Source organism: Salmo salar, chromosome ssa13 (assembly GCF_905237065.1).
Source record: "Salmo salar chromosome ssa13, Ssal_v3.1, whole genome shotgun sequence".
Classification (NCBI taxonomy): Eukaryota; Metazoa; Chordata; class Actinopteri; order Salmoniformes; family Salmonidae; genus Salmo; species Salmo salar.
The window spans coordinates 29,231,946-29,256,357 of NC_059454.1; the positions used below are offsets into that span (position 1 = coordinate 29,231,946).

A 24,412-nucleotide genomic window follows, 5' to 3' on the forward strand; every position below is an offset into this window, starting at 1 on the left:
ACATGATATACAGAAAATAAGGAGCTTACTTTCATAGGAACGCATGTCCAAAGTTATTATTTGTAAGGAAAACCAAAATGTTCCAATTTGTGCAAGACTGCGCAAATGTCTGCATACTTGATCTGCGCAAACATTGGTGAAGTGCGTGGGCTCTCGAAGAGAGAAGTTTGTCCGTCTCAGTAAAGCCTCATACATAAATTGTCCGCAACGCTGAAATGGGCTACTTCTATGTGAATTAATGAGGAGGCGGAACACACCTCAATTCAAACTGTTGTTAGAAAATACAGCTTGTTAGAAAATTATTTGAAATTGACAAGTTGAAACATAGTCTATAGATAATTAGCAGGAAGCGCGTGTTAACTGTCCTGTTGCGTAATAATCATATTTTGGAACAGTGAGTGCATTCTGACATCACGTGCATAAAACAACTCACACTGGGGGCGACCGTTAGAGATATTTTAAACTTGTATGAAAAGGTTAACTGAAAAATAAGGACCGGAGACACTAAAATAGAATATAGAGTGTATTCAGACCCCTTCACATTTTACACATTTTATTACATTACAGGCTTATTATAAAATTGATTAAATTGTTTGTTTCCCCCTCATCAATTTTACCACAATACCACATAATTACAAAGCAAAAACAGGTATTTAAACATTTTTGCAAATGTATTAAAAATAAAAAATGGAAATATCAAATGTACATAAGTATTCAGACCATTTACTCAGTACTTTGTTTAAGCACCATTGGCAGCGATTACAGCCTTGAGTCTTCTTGGGTATGACGCTACAAGCTTGGCACACCTGTATTTGGGGAGTTTCTCCCGTTTTTCTCTGCAGATCCTCTCAAGCTCTGTCAGGTTGGATGGGAGTGTCACTGCACAGCTATTTCCAGGTCTCTCTAGAGATTTTTGATTGGGTTCAAGTCTGGGCTCTGGCTGAGCCACTCAAAGGCATTCAGAGACTTGTCCCGAAGCCACTACTGCGTTGTCTTGGCTGTGTGCTTAGTGTCGTTGTCCTGTTGGAAGGTGAATCTTTGCCCCAGTCTGAGGTCCTGAGCACTCTGGAGCAGGTTTTCATCAAGGATCTCTCTGTACTTTGCTCCGTTCATCTTTCCCTCGATCCTGACTAGTCTCCCAGTCCCTGCCGCTGAAAAACATCCCCACAGCATGATGCAGCCACCATCATGCTTCACCGTAGGGATGATGCCAGGTTTCCTCCAGACGTGAGGCTTGGCATTCAGGCCAAAGAGTTCAATCTTCGTTTCATCAGACTAGAGAATCTTGTTTCTCATGGTGTGAGAGTCTTAAGGTGCCTTTTGGTAAACTAGAAGCGGGCTGTCATGTGCCTTTTACTGAGGAGTGGCTTCCGTCTTGCCACTCTACCATAAAGGCCTGATTGGTGGAGTGCTGCAGAGATGGTTGTCCTTCTGGAAGGTTCTCCCATCTCCACAGAGGAACTCTTGAGCTCTGTCAGAGTGACCATCGAGTTCTTGGTCACCTTCCTGACCAAGGCCCTTCTCCCCTGATTGCTCAGTTTGGCAGAGCAGCCATCATTTAAGAATGATGGAGGCCAATGTGTTCTTGGGGACCTTCAATGCTGCATAAATGTTTTGGTACCCTTCCCCAGATCTGTGCCTCAACACAATCCTGTCTCGGAGCTCTACAGACCTCATGGCTTGGTTTTTTCACTGACATGCACTGTCAACTGTGGGACTTAATATAGACAGGTGTTTGCCTTTCCAAATCATGTCCAATCAATTGAATTTACCACAGGTGGACTCCAATCAAGTTGTAGAAACATCTCAAAGATGATCAATGGAAACAGGATGCACCTGAGCTCAATGTCAAGTCTCATAGCAAAGGGTCTAAATACTAATGTAAATAAGGTATTTTTGTTGTTCATTTTGCAAACATTTATATAAAGAAGTTTTGCTTTGTCATTATGGGGTATTGTGTGTAGATTGAAGAGGGAAAACGTCAATTTAATCAATTTTAGAATATGGTTGTGATGCAACAAAATATGAAAAAAGTCAAGGGGTCTGAATACTTTCTGAATGCACGGTATGTTTGAAAATACGTGGATTTTTCTGCAATTGTTGCCAAATTTGCATTCTTTAAAGATAAAATAATGGTTAAAAGCCTGCGTAAAAGACTTGCATTAATGATCAGTTCCCGAAGGAAATTGCAGAATGGCGTAAAGTTCTGTACCCACTCTTAAAAGGGAAACGTGTAGCTCTCGTAGTCGATAAACTGTATATTGATAACCAAATGTTCCGAGACACCAAGACTAGTCTATGGCTATTCTAAATATTACAAAGTTTCCATAGAGGAGTCGAATAATGAAACACCCAATACTATCCATGGTAGGGATTGTAAAAAAAAAAAAAATGAGAAAAAAAAAGATGTATGAAAACAAATATTCAAATACAAGGAACTGGAGCACAGAAGTATTCAGAATCAACATGGTAGGGATAAAAACACAGCAAACAGAGGACATAGAAGGCATAGTATTCTGGGTAAGTCCTGGTGTATTGTGATTGAAGGTGTTATGTGTGTTAGGAAAAGTGTTGAGTTAGGTGAGTTAAAAAGGAAAATGGTTGCGAAATTTCAGAGCCCATGTGTGTCTGCGAGCAGGGGTTGTGAAAGAGAGCTTTCAATTTTTTGCAGATATTGGATATACATTTTAGAATAATTTATAAATATAGTTTAGTTATTTATTGTTCTATCATGATGGAACGGTCCTCAACCCTTGACACCCACCTGAGTGACCCATACACTAAGGAGAAGTCCTTATCTGTTTTATGGGTCTACTGTATATTTTTTATTTATTTAACTAGGCAAGTCGGTTAAGAACAAATTCTTATTTACAATGACGGCCTAACCCGGGCGACACTGGGCCAATTGTGCACCGCCCTATGGGACTTTCAATTTTGGATAATGTCTTATAAAATGGGTTAAAGTTATGTATAGTAACCCTAGGTGTAAAATAGCAAATAATGGTTACTTCTCAGAAAGTATTAAACTGTCAAGAGGAGTAAAACAAGGTTGTCCACTATTGGCATATTGTCACGGTTGTCGTCGGATTGAGACCAAAACGCAGCGGGTATATGTGTACTCATCTTCTTTTATTAAGGAAAGAAGGAAAAACCAAAATAAACACATACACCAAAAGAAACACAACGACGAATAAACAGTCCTGTAAGGCCATAAGCTATACATGGAACAATCTCCCACAAACTACAAAACAAAACACATACCTATATATAGGACTCTCAATCAGAGGCAACTAAAAAAACCTGCCTCCAATTGAGAGTCCAACAGCCAAACCTAGACATAGAAATACAAAGAACTAGAAAGAACATAACCCGGAACTAACAAATCAAACCCCCTTTAAATACAACGCACACACACCCCAAACCACATAAAACAAATACCCTCTGCCACGTCCTGACCAAAATTAAAAAAACAAATACTCCCTCTACTGGTCAGGACATGACATTACACCCCCCCCCCAAAGGTGCATACCCCGAATGCACCTAAACAAAAACACAACCAAAAAAAACCAAAAAAAAAAAAAACAACCTTAAACTAAAGGAAGGGAAGGGAGGGTGGCTGCCGTCAACGATGGCACCTGTGCTACACCCCCCCTCCCCAACCCACCTATACTGGAGGTGGCTCCGGTTCTGGCCTACTGCCCTCCAGACTGTAGGCAGACTCCCTCGGCTCCGGACCGTAGGCAGACTCACTCGGTTCCGGGTCGTAGGCAGACTCACTCGGTTCCGGGTCGCAGGCCCATTCACCCCTCTCCGAACTGTAGGCCGTCTCACTCGGTTCCGGGCTTACTACTCTTACCGGATACTCATGACGGGGTACTGTTGTCGGATACTCTGGACGGGGCACTGTTGCCGGATACTCTGGACTGGACACTGTTGCCGGATACTCTGGACTGGACACTGTTGCCGGATACTCTGGACTGGACACTGTTGCCGGATGCTCGAGACTGAGCTGACGCACTGGAAGCCTGATGCGTGGTACTGGTACTGGATGTGCCAGTCTGGGGACACGCACCTCAGGGCTAGTGCGGGGAGCGGGAACAGGACGAGTTGGACTGGGCTGACGCACTGGAAGCCTGATGCGTGGTGCTGGTACTGGAAGTGACAGTTTATGCACACGCACCTCAGGGCCAGTGCGGGGAGCAGGAATAGGACGGGTTGGACTGGGTTGACACACTGGAAGCCTGGTGCGTGGTGCTGACTTAGGATATGCCAGTCTGGGGACACGCACCTCAGGGCTAGTGCGTGGAGCAGGAAACACTGGACCGTAGAGGTGTACTGGCGGTCTCGAGCGCAGGACTGGCATCACCGTACTGGCTGGATGCCACTTCCCCCCCTGGCAAATGCGGGGCGCTGGTACTGCGCATACCGGCCTGAAAATACCCGGCCTCGCCACAGCACCCATCACCCCTAAGCACGGGACCTGTCCAGTCTTATGTTGCCCAAAAAAGGTACGGGGATTTGGCATGGGGCTCAATCCTTTCCCAGCCAAACTACCCGTGTGCCCCCCCCATTTTTTTTTTATTGGGGCTGCCTCTCGGGCTCCCTTAACTCCTCCACAGCCCTGGAAATGCCTATCCTCAACTCTGCCCATGTCTCACGATAGTCCCTCCGTTGCTCCTTCCTCCGCTGCTTGGTCCTTATTTGGTGGGAGATTCTGTCACGGTTGTCGTCGGATTGAGACCAAAACGCAGCGGGTATATGTGTACTCATCTTCTTTTATTAAGGAAAGAAGGAAAAAACAAAATAAACACATACACCAAAAGAAACACAACGACGAATAAACAGTCCTGTAAGGCCATAAGCTATACATGGAACAATCTCCCACAAACTACAAAACAAAACACATACCTATATATAGGACTCTCAATCAGAGGCAACTAAAAAAACCTGCCTCCAATTGAGAGTCCAACAGCCAAACCTAGACATAGAAATACAAAGAACTAGAAAGAACATAGAACATAACCCAAAACCCGGAACTAACAAATCAAACCCCCTTTAAATACAACGCACACACACCCCAAACCACATAAAACAAATACCCTCTGCCACGTCCTGACCAAAATTAAAAAACAAATACTCCCTCTACTGGTCAGGAGGTGACATATCTATTTATTATGGCCATCGAAATGTTAGCTATTAAAATCAGATCCAACAATAATATCAAGGGGTTAGAAATCAGGGGCTTAAAAACAAAGGTGTCATTGTACGTTGATGATTCATGCTTTCTTTTAAATCCACAATTTTGATCCCTCCACAGCCTCAAAACCTCTATGGATTGCACCCAAATTATGATACTTTTTTTTTATATTTTACGTATTGGATCATTAAAAAAGTCAACTTTAATATTACCTTGTAGTTTACTAATAAAATGGTCTGATGGTGATGTGGACATACTCGGTATACAGTTGTGGCCAAAAGTTTTGAGAATGACACAAATATTAATTTTCACAGTCTCCTGCCTCAGTTTGTATGAAGGCAATTTGCATATACTCCAGAATGTTATGAAGAGTGATCAGATGAATTGCAATTAATTGCAAAGTCCCTCTTTGCCATGCAAATGAACTGAAAAACCCATTTCCACTGCATTTCAGCCCTGCCACAAAAGGACCAGCTGACATGTCAGTGATTCTCTAGTTAACACAGGTGTGAGTGTTGACGAGGACAAGGCTGGAGATCACTTTGTCATGCTGATTGAGATCAAAGAACAGACTGGAAGCTTCAAAAGGAGGGTGGTGCTTGGAATCATTGTTCTTCCTCTGTCAGCCATGGTTACCTGCAAGGAAACACGTGCCGTCATCATTGCTTTGCACAAAAAGGGCTTCACAGGCAAAGATATTGCTGCCAGTAAGATTGCACCTAAATCAACCATTTATCAGATCATCAAGAACTTCAAGGAGAGCGGTTCAATTTTTGTGAAGAAGGCTTCAGGGCGCCCAAGAAAGTCCAGCAAGCGCCAGGACCGTCTCCTAAAGTTGATTCAGCTGTGGGATCGGGGCACCACCAGTACAGAGCTTGCTCAGGAATGGCAGCAGGCAGGTGTGAGTGCATCTGCACGCACAGTGAGGCAAAGACTTTTGGAGGATGGCCTGGTGTCAAGAAGGGCAGCAATGAAGCCACTTCTCTCCAGGAAAAACATCAGGGACAGACTGATATTCTGCAAAAGGTACAGGGATTGGACTGCTGAGGACTGGGGTAAAGTCATTTTCTCTGATGAACCCCCTTTCCAATTGTTTGGGGCATCTGGAAAAAAGCTTGTCCGGAGAAGACAAGGTGAGCGCTACCATCAGTCCTGTATCATGCCAACAGTAAAGCATCCTGAGACCATTCATGTGTGGGGTTGCTTCTCAGCCAAGGGAGTGGGCTCGCTCACAATATTGCCTAAGAACACAGCCATGAATAAAGAATGGTACCAACACATCCTCAGAGAGCAACTTCTCCCAACCATCTAGTAACAGTTTGGTGATGAACAATGCCTTTTCCAGCATGATGGAGCACCTTGCCATAAGGCAAAAGTGATAACTAAGTGGCTTGGGGAACAAAACATTGATATTTTGGGTCCATGGCCAGGAAACTCCCCAGACCTTAATCCCATTAAGAACTTGTGGTCAATCCTCAAGAGGCGGGTGGACAAACAAAAACCTAAAAATTCTGACAAACTCCAAGCATTGATTATGCAAGAATGGGCTGCCATCAGGCAGGATGTAGCCCAGAAGTTAATTGACAGCATGCCAGGGCGGATTGCAGAGGTCTTGAAAAAGAAGGGTCAACACTGCAAATATTGACTCTTTGCATCAACTTCATGTAATTGTCAATAAAAGCCTTTTGAGACTTATGAAATGCTTGTAATTATACTTCAGTATTCCATAGTAACATCTGACAAAAATATCTAAAGACACTGAGGCAGCAGACTTTGTGAAAATGTATATTTGTGTCATTCTCAAAACCTTTGGCCACGACTGTACATGTCCCGAAAGAAAGAAATTGTCTTACTACAATAAAAGTTAATGGAAAGTTACCAAAATTGATATGATTTTGCTACCATGGAAGGGAAAATACCTGTCTATTTGTGGAAAAATCACCCTGATTAACTCTTTAGTCATATCACAGTTTACCTATTTGTTTATGGTCTTCCCTACACCTAGCATCATGTTTTTTTAATTATATGAGCAGAAAATATACAATTTTATTTGGAAAGGCAAGCCAGACAAAATTAAACGGGCCTATTTATATGATGAATATGATTTTGGAGGGCAGAAATGATTTAATATTTAAGCAATAGACCTCTCACGAAAGGCATCAGTCATACAAAAGTTATATTTAAATCCAAACTGGTTCTCTAGCAGATTAGTAAGAATGTCTCACCCCATGTTCAAGAACGGCCTTTTCCCCTTTATTCAGATTACAATCTCTCACTTTCGTTTATTTGAAAATATGAATATCGCTATTCTCCAAAATATCGCTATTTTTAAAACAAGCCATAGAAAGTTGATTGTAATTTCAGTTTAATCCACCAGAAAAGACAGAACAAATAATACAGCAAATATTGTGGTTAAACTCAAATATACTAATTGATTAAAAAAAACATACTTAAAATTGTTTTATTATATCATGAATAGGACTGGTGGGGATATGTCACACATGCAGCTAACAAAAATATATGGAAATGTCTGCTCTACCAAAATTACAACCAAACTAATTGCAGAATTACTGCAAAAATGGAAGAGACAAGCAGAAGGGGGGGAAAGTAAGGAACTTGTCTGTTGGCCTTGCATTAAAGACCAAAATTGGATAAAGAAAATTGTGATAAATAAAAGAGTTTCATTTAAGGCCCAAATAATTGACAGCTGTGCCATATAGATTGAAAAATAGTTGGGAAGATATTTTCGATTGCACCGAATCCATGGGACATGGACTCAATTTCGAGTCTCATAGCAAAGGGTCTGAATGCTTATGTAAATAAGGTATTTCTGTTTTTTATTTTTAATAAATGTCCAAACATATCTATAAACCTGTTTGCTCTTTGTCATTGTGGGGTATTGTGTGTAGCTTGATGAGGAATATTTTATTTTCAATCCATTTTAGAATAAGGCTGTAACATAACAAAATGTGGAAAAAGTGAAGGGGTCTGAATACTTTCCGAATGCACTGTATATATCAAGTTTTACCGTGTCAAGCATGTCCATGACCTGCTCTTCACCAAATTTTATTTTAATCAGTCCTATGGAGACTTAAGGCCAGCTACTGTAGAAACATACATGGTCCCACTCCATTATTGCTCTGTAAATCTTGTTACCTCAGAGCTTTGGGTGAAGTTGAGTTTATTTGCCCACTTCATAAAATTGCCTACTAACCTAATGGTCAGTGTTCGGCTCCTACTGTATTACGGTAATACAAAAAAATACAAAAAATGCATGAAATGTATGCATTCACTACTGTAAGTCGCTCTGGATAAGAGCGTCTGCTAAATGACTAAATTGTAATTGTAATTGTAATAAAAAGCAATTAACTGACTGGATATGTCTCACTTGGTTTGGAATAAGATGGTATTTGTGTTAGATTGTCATCCCACTAATTTCACACAAGGATTAGATCTGTATTAAGACCTGTTATAGGCTAAATCATTTGTAATCATTTTTAATCGTCAGATTTGTTGTTTGTTTTCTTGCTGAGGCTCAGCTTTGTCTTTTATCCCGTTGAGCTAACGTTATCTTACAGGGTCCTGTGATGAAGCAGTTCATGGATGTTTTCTCCATCCCAGAGATGACTCTCCTGGCTGCTGCCAATGACTACTTCAACTCCAATGACATTGAATATGACCCTGGTCATCTCTACAAAGACGTTTCAGTGAGTGCATTCCCACATTCTGACAAACTTCAATCCAAAGATAATACTGTATTTTAATTGAGACATTCAAACTGAAACCAGCTTTCAAAATGTGGGCAAATAACTGGTTCTAGAAATAGAGGCTTTTAACAAAAATGCTTTTTGACTTAAATAATGTAACTAACTTAGTTGATTGCTGCATCCTAGCTCATAAGTAGTTGCACCAAAGTCAATATTTGTGAATGGTCCTTTTGTCTACCAGTGTGCAAGGCAGTTGGGAATGTGATTTTAACATTGTTTGTTATGCTGTGCCGGTCGGTCAGTGAGCCAAAAGTTCTTTCATTCCCCCTTAATGAAAAAGATGCATACTATTTGATCTTCTCATTCCGTTTAACGGGCAGTTGAACTCAAAAACCAACTTCTCTGGTTGAAAATGGCCAATGTTGCATCAATATTAGTCTAGTGTATATAGCAACATTTTGGTCATTAAGTCATTATCTTCTAAAACTGACATTTGCAAAATTTAGGGAAGCTGTTACGGCACCGAAGCACTTTGCCACTCGCCAGTGACTTGATAAGATGATTTGGGCCGGAAGGTAGCCTAGTGGTTAAGAGCGTTGGGCCAGTAACCAAAATGTTGCTGGTTCAAATCCCAGAGCCGATTAGGTAAATCTGTCTGTGCCCTTGAGCAAGGTCCCCACAAGGGTGTGTGCTCAGCCCCCTCCTATACTCCCTGTTCAGCCATGACTGCGTAGCCATGCATGCCTCCAACTCAATCATCAAGTTTGCAGATGACACAACAGTAGTGGGCTTGATTACCAACAATGACGAGACAGCCTACAGGGAGGAGGTGAGGGCACTCGGGAGGGAGTGTGGTGTCAGGAAAACAACCTCTCACTCAATGTCAACAAAACAAAGGAGATGATCATGGACTTCAGGAAACAGCAGAGGGAGCTCCCCATATCCACATTGACAGAACAGCAGTGGAGAAGGAGGAAAGTTTTAAGTTCCTCAGTGTACACATCACGAACAAACTGAAATGGTCCACCCACACAGACAGTGTGGTGAAGAAGGCTCAACAGCGTCTCTTCAACCTCAGGAGGCTGAAGAAATGTGGCTTGTCACCTAAAACCCTCACAAACTTTTATAGATGCACAATTGAGAGCATCCTGTCGGCATCACCGAGGGCAAACTACCTGCCCTCCAGGACACCTACAGTACCCAATGTCACTGGAAGGCCAAATGCTCATCAAGGACAACAACCACCCGAACCACTGCCTGTTCACCCCGCTACCATCCAGAAGGCGAGGTCAGTACAGGTGCATCAAAGCTGGGACCGAGAGATTGAAAACCAGCTTCTATCTCAAGGCCATCACACTGCTAAACAGCAATCACTAACTCAGAGAGGCTGCTGCCTACATTGAGATCCAATCACTGGACACTTTAATAAATGGATCCCTAGTCACTTTAAACAATGCCACTTTAATAATGTTTACATATCTTACATTACTCATATCACATGTATATACTTTATTTTATACCATCTATTGCATCTTGGCCTATGCCGCTCGGTCATCGCTCATCCATATATTTCTATGTATATATTCTTATTCCATCCCTTTACTTAGATTTGTGTGTGTTAGGTAGTTGTTGTGGAATTATTAGATTACTTGTTAGATATTACTGCACTGTCGGAGCTAGAAGCACAAGCATTTCGCTACACTCGCAATAACATCTGCTGACCATGTATATGTGACCAATATCATTTGATTTGATTTGAGGCACTTAACACTACCGTAATTTCCAGACTATTGAGCGCACCTGAATATAAGCTGCACCCACTGAATTTAAAAAAATATATATTATTTTGAACATAAATAAGCCGTACATGTCTATAAGAAAAAAAGAAAAAAATGCATGAAATGAAATGTATGCATTCACTACTGTAAGTCGCTCTGGATAAGAGCGTCTGCTAAATGACTCAAATGTAAATGCAAATGTAAATGTATAAGCCGCAGGTGCCTACCGGTACATTGAAACAAATGAACTTTACACAGGCTTTAACGAAACACGACTTGTAACAAAAATAAATAGGCTTTAACGAAACACGGCTTGTAACAAAAAAAAATAGGCTTTAACGAAACACGGCTTGTAACAAAAAAATGAAAAATTAGCAGTAAGCTTTGTCTTTTTGCACTGAGTCAATTCCTCACGCTGCTGTTTGCAACGTCTTATCATCGACTCATTAAGACCAAGCTCCCGTGCAGCAGCTCTATTTCCTTTTCCAACAGCCAGATCAATCGCCTTCAACTTGAAAGCTGCATCATATGCATTTCTCCGTGTCTTTGCCATGATGAGGGTGACAAAATGACTACCGTAATCAGAATGATGGGAAGTTTGAGAGCGCTCGATTTAATCTAAACAGTAAACAAAAAAGTTGTTTGACCTTAACCCGTTCGGCAATTTCATTGGTCTAGTGAAAGCTTCATGCCGCCAAAAAACTGAGCACGTCACAGAATGTGTTTTTTGGAGGAAAAAAAATTGAAAGCGGGAAAAATCCATATATTAGCCGCGTCATTGTTTAAGCGTCAAGGTTCAAAGCGTGGGAAAAAAGTTGCGGCTTATAGTCCAGAAATTACGGTATTTGCTCTTGTAAGTTGCTCTGGATAAGAGTGGCTTTCATGCCTCAGCCAGATCGCCAGGCTTCGCTGCCTCCACCGGCTTGCCAGGCTCTCACGCCTCGACCGGATCGCCAGGCTCTCACGCCTCGACCGGATCGCCAGGCTCTCACGCCTCGACCGGATCGCCAGGCTCTCACGCCTCGACCGGATCGCCAGGCTCTCACGCCTCGACCGGATCGCCAGGCTCTCACGCCTCGACCGGATCGCCAGGCTCTCACGCCTCGACCGGATCGCCAGGCTCTCACGCCTCGACCGGATCGCCAGGCTCTCACGCCTCGACCGGATCGCCAGGCTCTCACGCCTCAGCCGGTTCGTCAGGTTTCTGCGCCTCGGTGGAGGTGACCAGTCCGCTCCTGATCCCCGGGATTGTCCCTGTGGTTGGCGTCCTGCGGCTGGAGCCGAACGCACCAGGGAGGGGGTACTGTCAAGTATGCTCGCTCTCCGGCGTCTAGGTCACCAGGTTGCTTGTTATGGCGCACACCTGTCACCATCGTTACTCACATTATGACACTCACCTGGACTCCATCACCTCCTTGATTACCTGCCCTATATATGTCACTCCCTTTGGTTCCTTTTTTGTGGTTTGTTTGAGAAGGCTATGCATGCCTTGTTTTGTAAAATTGCTGATTCAGAATGTCTATGATTGGTTCTGAACAAACTGTACTTACCAGTTACAGAAGTACAGTATGTGAGTGGCAAGATTCTAGGGATGCTAGCTGTTTATAGCACACTATGCAACATTCAATGAATGTTCTCTCCCAAGAGAGAGAAGAGAACCATGTTGAAAAAACGTGTCTGGTTAAATTTCCTGTTAGATAGGTGTAGAAAGCCATCAGAAGTGTAAATACAGAAGTCGAGACAAGGATGTATTTAAACCTTGAGCAAGACGACTGTATATAAGAATACTCAGTGAAAGAAAACAGTCAGCTCAACTGCTTATCCACTGTGTTTATTTTCCACAGGATGCCATTGGAATGGTGCATATCAAAGGCTACATGTACAAGTGGATAATGCAAGACTTGGGTGAGATATACTATTATGTTTTTAAAATATTTGCTTCTAGACATAAATCTCAAATATGTTTGTATCGGATGCTTCCTATGTCACCCACACCCAGTTTGCAGGTTCTCTCAAACTGAACAGTGCAAAAATCCCCTATATAAAAAGCATTGTGGTCTTGATTCACTCTTCATTCTCTGTATTTGAAAACCTAAACAGTGTAGCAATTTAACAGCCCTGAAGATAATAGTTTTCGGGTTATGATTTAGGTAAAAAAGCATATTTTATTTAGGCCAGAAAACCATGGCTAAGTGGAAGTCAAGATCATTTATAAAATGTTACTAACATACATTAAATTGCAAAAATATTACCATACTTTTAAGTGAATATAAAAATGACAGTACACTTAACAATTTATAATCTTAATCCCTAGTTTTTGTTTAAATATGTGTTTACGGAGTTCAGGTTTGGCAGGAATTGAGAGAAGAACATTTTAGGACATATCTATCTCTTTATACTCTGCTCTCTCACAGTCTCGAGAAAATTACTTTAAATGCCTTCATCTTTTGCTTAAATGCTACAGGACTGTTTCCAAATGGGAAAATCTGCCAGTTTCTTCCAAGGAACAATACATTCTGATGGAAGTGGAATATTTACATACTTTCGAAATGCTCTAGGGAAGCTCAGTCTGCTTGAAGTCAGGGGATATTCCAGTCAGAATTGACCCCCCTCTTCTCATCTCCCTCCCACAGAGAAATATATCCTCAGAGGAGATGAGACATATGCAGTTCTACACCGTCTGGCAAGCCATGGCAAGAAGCTCTTCCTTATAACCAACAGCCCATTTAGCTTTGTGTGAGTGCCACCATCCACCAAACTAACTGAGTTAATCAGAGATATACATGCAGGTTATTGATTTGGTCTCTGGGCACTTTCAGCTCTGCACATTATCTGTACCTTTCGTGGTTGTTGACTAACCAGCTTTTTTTCTTCATTATTTAGAGACAAAGGGATGAAATACATGGTAGGAAAGGACTGGAGGGACTTGTTTGACATTGTCATTGTTCAAGCTGACAAACCACACTTCTTCAACAGCTGTGGCAAGTAAGTCTGGTACTCTGCATATCTTTATATTCCCAATCAAGACGTGTCCAAATTCCGCAACTTTGGTCTTCACATAAATTCACAGAAAATGCATACTGTTCAGGTCATTCTGTGACCATATTTGCCACTTGCAGACCTTTCAGACGTTTGGATAGCAACGGGGACCTTCAGTGGGACAAGATCAAGAGCTTGGATAAGGGCCAGGTCTACAAACAGGTAAGAGCGTAGACATTAACCAGCAGTATTACTGTATACAGTATATGGAGCTAAAGTGGCACGTTGGCTGGTACTGTCTTTTCCAACTTGGAAAATATATGACCAACTCAGTTGCAGGATTTACCAGCATTGACTACTTGCGTAACAGATTGTGAATCTCACAAATTACCACAATGTCAAAACCGCATTTGCTCCTTTTATTGTGGGAAGTGAATGTCGCATGATTGGACTGGCATGTTAAGTTAACTCTTTAATCAACCTGAATCAAATGTCCAAAGTCTAAGTTAGGCTGGTATTACAAAGTTGGCCTTTGAAGCCTGTGCAAAGATGTTAGTCTTGTTCTTGAATTTAGGTCAGAATAGAATAGACTAAAACTTTATTGTCCATCCAGGATGGACATCACCTTCCATTAAAAGGATCACATACATTCTCACATCATACACACTTAAACCAGTCAGTTGATCATACTAAAAACATAGGACATTGATACGTTCACAACTGACTGCTGTCCCAACTGCACTGGATAGGTAAGTACATATACGGATCACATTTATGTTGCATTTAGTAGTCCAACAGCACAAGGAATGAATTCATGTTTGAACACGTTCTTCTTGGCCATGGGCATTCTGAAGCGACGGCCAGAGGGATGTCTCTCGAACTGAGGGTGGGAGGGGTTGCCAACGACAGCCAGTGCCTTCTTTATGGTTGACTGCTCAAATGTGCCTGTGGTCGACCAATTACTTTGCTGGCTGTGTTTACTATTCTGGTCAGTTTGCTTTTGCTCCTCACTCTCAGATTACCATACCAGACTGTCATATTGAACGTGAGGATGCTCTCCACCAAGCTGCTATACGCCCTCTCCAGAGCATCTTGGCTGACCCCAAACCCCTTCAATTTCATGATTAAAAACAGGCGCTGGCTTGCTTTAAAACAAGTAGTCTGCGTTCTCTGTAAAACTCAGCTTGTTATCAATTTGTGTCCCTAGGTATTTAAAACACTCATCCACCTCCACTGGTTGGTCGTTCAGAGAGAGTGGTTGGGACATTGGCAAGTTGTTGCCATTGATGATCAGCTCATTTGTCTGTTTCACATTGATGTGGAGGGCACTTGACCGGCACCATTCTTGAAGGTTGTTGGTCTGTTTAAAATAGTTTTACCCATCTGACGTAGCATCTTTAAAAAAGAGAGTCCTACTAGAGCCATGTCATCCGCATACTTGAAAGGCTCACATTGGCTCACATTGTTTCGTTGGATCTTCATGTCGTTAGTGTAGATCGAGAACAACAACAGTGAAAGGACACACCCCTGGGGTGCCCCTGTGTTCAGTGTCAGTTCATCAGAAAGGGCCCCATTCATGTGGACCCTCTGTGGGCGGTCAGTTAAAAGTCCTTGATCCAACCTGCGAGACCTCCGTTGACATTCAGGTCCAGTAGTCGTTTCAGCAGTATGTGTATTTGCATTGTATTGAAAGCTGAACTAAAATCAATAAATAACATGTTGAAGGTGACAAGCCACCATGTTCACCAAGGTCAGGATAGCATCCTCAGTCCCCTCTGTGACTAATAGGCAAACTGTAATGGGTCCAGTTGATCTGCTATGGACAGGGTAAGGTGTTTACTAACAACCCTTTCCATGCATTGGGCCAGAAGAGGCGAAAGTCATTTGTGATTTGGCCTCTGGTACAATGTTCGACACCTTCCAGGAGTTTTGCACTGTAGAGGTGCTCAGAAGGAGTTGAAACAGTCGTGTGAAGACTCCCTTGAGCTGGTCGGCGCAGACCTTCAGTACTTTGCCCCGTAGTCCATCTGGGCCCGGTGCTTTCTGTGGCTTAATATGTGACAAGCATGAGGCCACCTCGTTCTCTGTTATCTGGATAAGATTTGGGGACAATCGATCAGGCTTGGTGATAAATGGATACTATTTTGATGAAATGACATGTATTGTTGCCTCACAGTTGGACATGTTAACCATGCAGTACTTTTCCTCTAAGAACACTGCCAATATCATTGCCAGACTGACCCTCAAGGCCAATAATTGTCTGTTGCTAAGGCCTCAGCAGAATTTGATGGAAGACCACATCCATGACCACATAATTACTGTCATTAGTCATGTTGTAGTTTTACCAATCCACGGTCCTTTGTTTGCCATATTTCCTCCTCTGTTAACTTCAACCATTGCCTGATTTAACTTAATAATAATTCCTTGTGACATTCATTACGCTGTCTCCTTGTTGTAGGGCAACCTGTTTGACTTTCTCAGGCTCACAGGATGGAGAGGATCCAAGGTGCTGTACTTTGGAGATCATCTGTACAGTGACTTGGCAGTGAGTCATACTATATTTACAGTACCAGTCACAAGTTTGGACACATCGACTCATTCCAGGGTTTTTCTTTATTTTTGCTATTTTCTACATTGTAGAATAATATTGAAGACATCAAAACTATGAAATAACACATATAGAATCATGTATTAACCAAAAAAGTGTTAAACAAATTAAAATATGTTAATATATTAATTATAAGTAGCCACCCTTTGCCTTGACAGCTTTGCACACTCTTGGCATTCTCTCAACCAGCTTCATGAGGTAGTCACCTGATGTGCCTTGTTAAAAGTTAGTTTGTGGAATTTCTTTCCTTAATGCCTTTGAGCCAATCAGTTGTGTTTTTACAAGGTAGGGGTGGTATACAGAAGATGGCCCTATTTGGTAAAAGACCAAGTCCATATTATGGCAAGAACAGCTCAAATAAGCAAAGAGAAACGACAGTCAATCATTACTTTAAGACATGAAGGTCAGTCAATCCGGAACATTTCAAGAACTTGTAAGGTTTCTTCAAGTGCAGGCGCAAAAACCATCAAGCGCTATGATGAAACTGGCTCTCATGAGGACCGCCACAGGAAAGGAAGACCCAGAGTTACCTCTGCTGCAGAGAGGTAGTTCATTAGAGTTACCAGTCTCAGAAATGTTAGCCCAAATAAATACTTCACAGAGTTCAAGTAACAGACACATCTCAACATCAACTGTTCAGAGGGGACTAAGTGAATCAGGCCTTCATGGTCGAATTGCTGCAAAGAAACTACTACTAAAGGACACCAATAAGAAGAAGAGACTTGCTTGGGCCAAGAAACACGAGCAATGGACATTCGACCAGTGGAAATTTGTCTGGTTTGGTCTGATGAGTCCAAATTTGAGATTTTTGGTTCCAACCACCGTGTCTTTGTGAGATACAGAGTAGATGAACGGATGATCTCTGCATGTGTGGTTCCCACCGTCAAGCATGGAGGTGTGGTGGTGCTTTGCTGGTGACACTGTGATTTATTTAGAATTCAAGGCACACAACCAGCATGGCTACCACAGCATTCTGCAGCGATACTTCATCCCATCTGGTTTTGGCCTATCATTTGTTTTCAACAGGACAATGACCCAACACACCTCCAGGCTGTGTAACGGCTATTTGACCAAGAAGGAAAGTGGAGTGCTGCATCAGATGACCTGGCCTCCACAATCCTCTGACCTCAACCCAATTGAGATGGTTTGGGATGAGTTGGACTGCAGAGTGAAGGAAAAGCAGCCAACAAGTGCTCAGCATATGTGGGAACTCCTTCAAGACGGTTGGGAAAGCATTCTAGGTGATTGAAAGAATGCCAAGAGTTTTCAAAGCTGTCATCAAGGCAAAGGGTGGCTGCTTTGAAGAATCTGAAATAGAAAAATGTAACACTTTTTTGATTACTACATGATTCCATATGTGATATTTCATAGTTTTGATGTCTTCACTATTCTACTTCCCTGTGGCTCAGTTGGTAGAGCATGGTGTTTGCAACGCCAGCATGGTGTATGCAACGCCAGGTTTGTGGGTTCGATTCCCACGGGGGACCAGTACACACACAAAAAAAAGTATGAAATGTATGCATTCACTACTGTAAGTCGCTCTGGATAAGAGTGTCTGCTAAATGACTAAAATGTTAAAAATAAAAAAAATAATAAAAAAAAGTAAAATGTACAATTTAGAAAATGATAAAAAATTAAGAAAAAACCTTTGAATGAGTAGGTGTGTCTAAACTTTTGACTGGTACTGCATGTCTAAATATTTTGGTGACTGATGCAGGCAGTGTGGATGTGATTTCTCAACACAGGAAATTGCGAACAGACATTTACTTTGTTTTAAGGACTGTGTGTCTCACATTGTGCTTACTGTAATAACCTGTGTAATGTTGTGGCTAGTCATTGTACTGGGCTGACTACTCATGCTCTTCTGCAGGACCTGATGCTGCGTCACGGCTGGCGGACGGGAGCCATAGTACCGGAGCTGGAGGTGGAGACCAGGGTTGTGAACACGGAGCAGTATGCCCAGGGCCTCACCTGGCTGCAGGCACTCACCGGTCTACTGGAACGCATGCAGGTACACTTATAGAGCTATAGGGTGTTCTACAACATAGAAATCGGCAAACTGTGAGGTCAAAGCAATGTTGCATTTACCATGATGGGTCTCTTGCCTATATGGAATGTAGTGCCAATCAGAGTATGTGAGTGGAGTTGAGCGGTCGGAAATCCCACTCATCGCTCATGGAGCAGCACCGCTCCACACTCACAGTGGGGGAAAAAATGCTGCTCAAAATTCGCTCCATTCATTAAAATCACAATTTAACCAACACCCATCTATTTTTGTGACTGCCTAGACCTACCATATGGTTTTGAAGTATTAAAACCAAACCATATGATATGAATGAAAAGTATTTTAATAAACATGAAAAGGGTAATGTAAGAAGCGCTCATTTCAAATAGGCTACATGAAATATTATACAACATTTAAACACTCTAAATAGGTCAGGAGCCAGACAGGGAGCCTAAGAAGGAACGAACATGAATTATTTATGCTGTATTATTTCAAGGCTATAGCCTACAAAGGAATACATTGTGAAGCATTTGCAAGTGTGACAGAATAGGCTGGTAGGGACATAAAGCGCTCAGCATTTAAACAACATTTCATTGTATCATTATAGTCTATAAATTGAGCATATAGGCTGTGACTTAGAATTAAATGAAAAATGCCTTATTAGGCTCAGTCTACTGTGCCTTTTGAATTCATTTTTAGAAACAGGCCAGCAGTGGAGAATATCCTCTCTGAGCTTGCAGAGCCACTGGGGATGCTAAACACCCTTTTGGCCACTCTGGTCAGGCTGGGCAGAGATGCAGAGTTGTTTTTTTCTATAGGTAAGATATGTAGGCCTAAAGGTTTTTAGGCAAAATAACCAGAAAGCTCCTTAAAAGTGGGAATATGCCAGGCCTATTGGCCAAAATCAATTATGGCCTATTGTATAGATAATAGAACAAAAATGAACTAAACTTTTAAGAGGTCTGATTTTTAACTTTTTTATAAATACTTTTGCTACAGTGACACACTTAGTTATCTACCCACCTCGTTCCTTTCTTTTAGCATGTACATGAAGTATACCATCATGGATACGCCTCTTTTCAGATTCCACAATGATTCTTTAGTTGTGGACACTACATCACCGCACTCCCTCTCTTGGTCCTCATCTTTGTAAGTCATTTTGATTTTGCAACTGTGTTTTATCAGTTTCTTTATTCAAATATTTTGTGAACTCCATAACAGTAGTTAAAGAAAGGGGCTATAGTAGCACTCAAGTAGACTACAAATGCATGCTGGGCCAGGCATGCCCTGAGCTTGTGAAGTGAGCGCTACTGGAGCGAAATTGGAGCGGGCTCCAGCCTTTGGGAATCTCGCTCAGTGCTCCAGTCAAATTGGTCATGCTCCGCTCAAGCTCCGCTGCACATACTCTGGTCCCAATCAATTGTACCCCCACAATAAGCACTACTTTTACAAGCTATTATTATGATATTTTTTTTACCCATCAGCCATGCCATGTTTTTTATGTTAAGATGAAAGTGTTCAAGTAAAAACATTTTTATTGCACTTGTGCAGATGCATCGAGATCCAGAGTCAAAGAAAGTTCTGCAGGATTGGCTGAAGGAGAGAGAAGAGCTTCGGTGAGTCTAGTGTTAGTAGATATTATACACTAAATATACAAAAGTATGTGGACACCCCTTGAAATTAGTGCTTTCGGCTATTTCAGCCACACCTGTTGCTGACAGGTGTATTAAAATCGAGCACACAGCCATGCAAACTCCATAGAACAGTGGCAGTAGAATGGCCTTACTGAAGATCTCAGTGACTTTCAATGTGGCACACCATCACAGGATGCCACCTTTCAACAAGTCAGTTCATCAAATTTCTGCCCTGCTAGAGCTGCCCTGGTCAACTGTAAGTGCTGTTATTGTGAAGTGGAAACGTCTAGGAGCGACAACGGCTCAGCTGTGAAGTGGTAGGCCACACAAGCTCACAGAACGGGAACACCGAGTGCTGTAGCGCGCAAGAAAATTGTCTGTCCTCGGTTGCAACACTCACTACCGAGTTCCAAACTGCCTCTGGAAGCAACATCAGCACAAGAACTGTTCATCGAGAGCTTCATAAATTGGACTCCATGGCCGAGCAGCCGCACACAAGCCTAAGATCACCATGCGCAATGCCAAGCGTCAGCTGGAGTGGTGTAAAACTCGTCACCATTGTTATAGCAACAAAGGGGGGACCAACTCCATATTAATGCCCATGATTTTGGAATGAGATATTCGACGAGCAGGTGTCCACATACTTTTGGTCATGTAGTGTATGTCATAATATTCTAAATAAATATTTAATTTTTCAAGACCGTCGGACAGCAAGTCAGACCTAAAGGATTCAGTGTAATTGTGACTTAACAAGCTTCGTACAGACCTATGAACTTCCTTCGACCCTTTCTTTCATTTTCCCCCTCACAGAGCTGTGACCAAGAACCTGTTCAACCCTCACTTTGGTAGCATTTTCCGCACCTGCCATAACCCCACCTACTTCTCCCGTCGCCTGTGCCGCTTCTCTGACGTCTACATGGCATCCATCAGCTGTCTGCTGAACTATGACCTCTCCTACACCTTTTACCCTCGTCGCACCCCCCTGCAGCACGAGGCGCCCCTGTGGATGGACCAGCTTTGCACTGGCTGCATGAAGACTCCCTTTCTGGAGGAGATGGCTCACATCCGCTGAGAGGGGCAATCCAAGATCTCACAAACCGCAAACTGAATATGAAGATGCAGGAACTGAGGCTAAGCTGAGAGTAAGGAGGCATGGTGGACAACACAGAACAGGTTAAAGGTCTGCACGGATCATGAGTGCCACCTGCTGGGTTATTGTATGCCAGTAGGCCTACAGTAGTAGCATATCAAAATATCTGCCTATTCAACTCACCCAATATCACTTGGTTGACCAGGACATTTGATGGGTTTAGCCATTAGTTTTACTTTTTAGGTTAGTTAAGGTTGTAACTTGTTATCCACACCATGTACAAACGTATGCTTTTGATATCTGTCACATGACTTTTTTAATCTCATTTTAACCATTTAGCCTGTAATGGACTGATGTCATATAATGACATACAGTATCTTATGACTGCATCAGTTTGAGTTTTGAGTAATGGATCTTGATTATTAGAATTTTTTACAAGTATGTTTTAAGTCATTGGTGTTACCGCCTTGAAAATCACTCATTACAAAGGACCTTGAGAATTCTCTTCAGTGAAAAACTGTTATTGGGGAGGGGCCTATATTAAAGGAAAGGATTAGTTAATCAAACCCTTTTACTATGTCATAAATGTGAGGATTGAGAATTTTGTGTTTAAATAAAGTGTCATTGGTGTTGCATTGTGAAAAATTATTAATCATATCACTTTTGTAAATTATTGTTAAAGGGTTATTGACCATAGATTTGCGTTTCTGTGGCCTCCATTTTATGAAAATCCTCAATTACCTAAAAGTTGGCATTGGTGTTACTGCTCCTACTGGTGGCACAATGTTATCATAATAGTCCAAATGTATTAAAAAGTTATTAAGCTACCATATTAGTTTCTTTATAATGGGAAGATGTACCCAAATACATATCAATGAAATACAAATCTACAAAAATTAAGTTAATTTGTTACAAAATGCAATACTTAAATGCCACCCCAAATCAAAGAATTACCTTTTTAACAAAATGTGTTGTTTTTGTAGTGACTGAGCTTTCATGTCAGTTTCTGAACAGTACACTCCACCAAGGGAGGGAAGTATGGTCGGAAGGTGAATTCAAGAATTGGAAAATCCTCTTGAAAAAGAAATGGCACTTTTTAATTCTTGAATGAGATTTTTGTTTTGCCTACTAAATTAAAATGGAATTGGCCCCAACCATGTCACCCTAACTGTGACCATATATTAATGATTATTTGTGGGTTCCAGCTGTATATCATATACATTGTACACTGAACAAAAATATAAACACAACATGTAAGGTTGTAACATGTAAGGCCCATGTTTCATGAGTTGAAATAAAAGATACCAGAAATATTCTATACGCACAAAAAGCTTATTTCTCAATAATGTTGTGCACACATTTGTTTACATCACTGTTGGTGAGCATTTCCAGGATAATCCATCCACTTGACATGTGTGACGTATCAAAAACTGATTAAACAGCATGATCATTACACAGGAGCGCCTTGTGCTGGGGACAATAAAGGTCACTCTAAAATGTGCAGTTTTATTGCACAATGCCACAGACGTCTCACGTTTTGAGGGAGCGTGCAGTTGGCATGCTGACTGCAGGAATTTCCACCAGAGCTGTTGCCAGAGAATTGAATGTTAATTTCTCTACCATAAGTCGCTTCCAATGTCGTTTTAGAGAATTTGGCAGTATGTCCAAATCGGCCTCACAACCGCAGACCACATGTAACCACGCCTGCCCAGGACCTCCACATCGTGCTTCTTCACCTGCGGGATCATCTGAGACCAGCCACCCGGACAGCTGACGAAGCTGGGTTTGCACAACCGAAGAATTTCTGCACAAACTGCCAGAAACCCTCTCAGGGAAGCTCATCTGCATGCTCGTCGTCCTCACCAGGGTTTTAAGCTGACTACAAGTTTGGCATCATAACCGACTTCTGTGGGTAAATGCTCACCTTCAATGGCCACTGACATGCTGGAGAAGTGTGCTCTTCACAGATTAATCTCAGTTTCAACTGTACCGGGCAAATGGCAGACAGTGTGTATGGCGTCGTGTGGGTGAGTGGTTTGCTGAACAGAGTGCCCCGTGGTGGCGGTGGGGTTATGGTACGGGCAGGTATAAGCTACGAACATTTTGCAATTTGAATGCACAGAGCTACTGTGACGAGATTCTGAGGCCCACTGACGTGCCATTCATCTGCCGCCATCACCTCATGTTTCAGCATGATAATTCCTGGAAGATGAAAATGTCACAGTTCTTCCATTGCCTGCATACTCACCAGACATGTCACCAATTGAGCATGTTTGGGATGCTCTGGATCAACATGTAGGACAGCGCATTCCAGTTCTAGCCAATATCCTGCAACTTCGCACAGCCATTGAAGAGGAGTGGGACAACATTCCACAGGCCAAAATCAACAGCCTGATCAACTCTATGCGAAGATGTGTTGTGCTGCATGAGGCAAATGGTGGTCACACCAGATACTGACTGGTTTTCTGATCCACGCCCCTACCATTTTTTAAAGGTATCTGTGACCAACAGATGCATGTCTGTATTCCTAGTCATCCATAGGTAAGGGCTTAATTTATCTATTTCAATTAACGGATTTACTTATATGAACTGTAACTCAGTAAAATCTTTGAAATTGTTGCATGCTGCGTTTATATTTTTGTTCAGTGTAAAATACCTGGGATATGGTTTTCCTCTGCATGTAAAAAGAGGGATTGATGGTGCATTCAGGACAAGTCAGAAACTCGGAACCTCCACGTCAAAATTATCATAAAAAAAGATTGTAAACTGACAAGATAGTGGAGTGAACGCTGAAAAATGGGAATGAATGTCCGCAAAAGCAGAAGGCAGACAGGAGGAGGTGGGATCAGGTGAGAACATTCTAGCCAATGAGAGGGCAGATACACATGTAAACAAAAACAACAGGCACAACTCCAATACAAAATTGGTTTTCTCAAATTTGCCAGAATGCCACGCTATTTATTTTTATTTATTTTATTTCACCTTTATTTAACCAGGTAGGCCAGTTGAGAACAAGTTCTCATTTACAACTGCGACCTGGCCAAGATAAAGCAAGCAGTGCGACAAAAACAACAACACAGAGTTACACATGAGATAAAGAAATGTACAGTCAATAACACAATAGAAAAATCTATGTACAGTGTGTGCAAATGTAGTAAGCTTAGGGAGGTAAGGGAATAAATAGGCCATAGAGGTGAAATAATTACAATTTAGCATTAACACTGGAGTGATAGATGTGCAGATGATGTGCAAGTAGAGATACTGGGGTGCAAAGATCAAGAAGATAAATATCAATATGGGGATGAAATAGGTAGTTGGTTGGACTGGCTATTTACAGACGGGCTGTGTACAGCTGCAGCGATCGGTAAGCTGCTCTGACAGCTGACGCTTAAAGCTAGTGAGGGAGATATAAGT

At 42.0% G+C, this 24,412-nt stretch overlaps 1 protein-coding gene across 2 annotated transcripts in view; it reads left to right on the plus strand.

Annotated features, from left to right (window-relative positions):
- The window catches only part of nt5dc2 (5'-nucleotidase domain containing 2), a 42,547-nt gene extending 20,916 nt beyond the window's left edge, over positions 1-21,631 (plus strand). The window contains exons 6-15 of one of the 2 annotated variants that reach the window (XR_006758546.1): positions 8,776-8,904; positions 12,527-12,587; positions 13,316-13,418; positions 13,566-13,667; positions 13,802-13,883; positions 16,120-16,206; positions 18,140-18,280; positions 19,316-19,423; positions 19,826-19,890; positions 20,719-20,913. Coding sequence is in view for 1 of the 2 variants with exons in the window: in XM_014135284.2 (XP_013990759.2) it covers positions 8,776-8,904; positions 12,527-12,587; positions 13,316-13,418; positions 13,566-13,667; positions 13,802-13,883; positions 16,120-16,206; positions 18,140-18,280; positions 19,826-19,890; positions 20,719-20,980 (1,032 nt within the window). In the remaining variant the exon portion in view is untranslated. Of the gene's footprint in view, positions 1-8,775; positions 8,905-12,526; positions 12,588-13,315; positions 13,419-13,565; positions 13,668-13,801; positions 13,884-16,119; positions 16,207-18,139; positions 18,281-19,315; positions 19,424-19,825; positions 19,891-20,718 lie in introns of both variants that reach the window. The other variant, XM_014135284.2, reaches the window with a different exon arrangement.
- Positions 21,632-24,412: the final 2,781 nt, after the last annotated feature.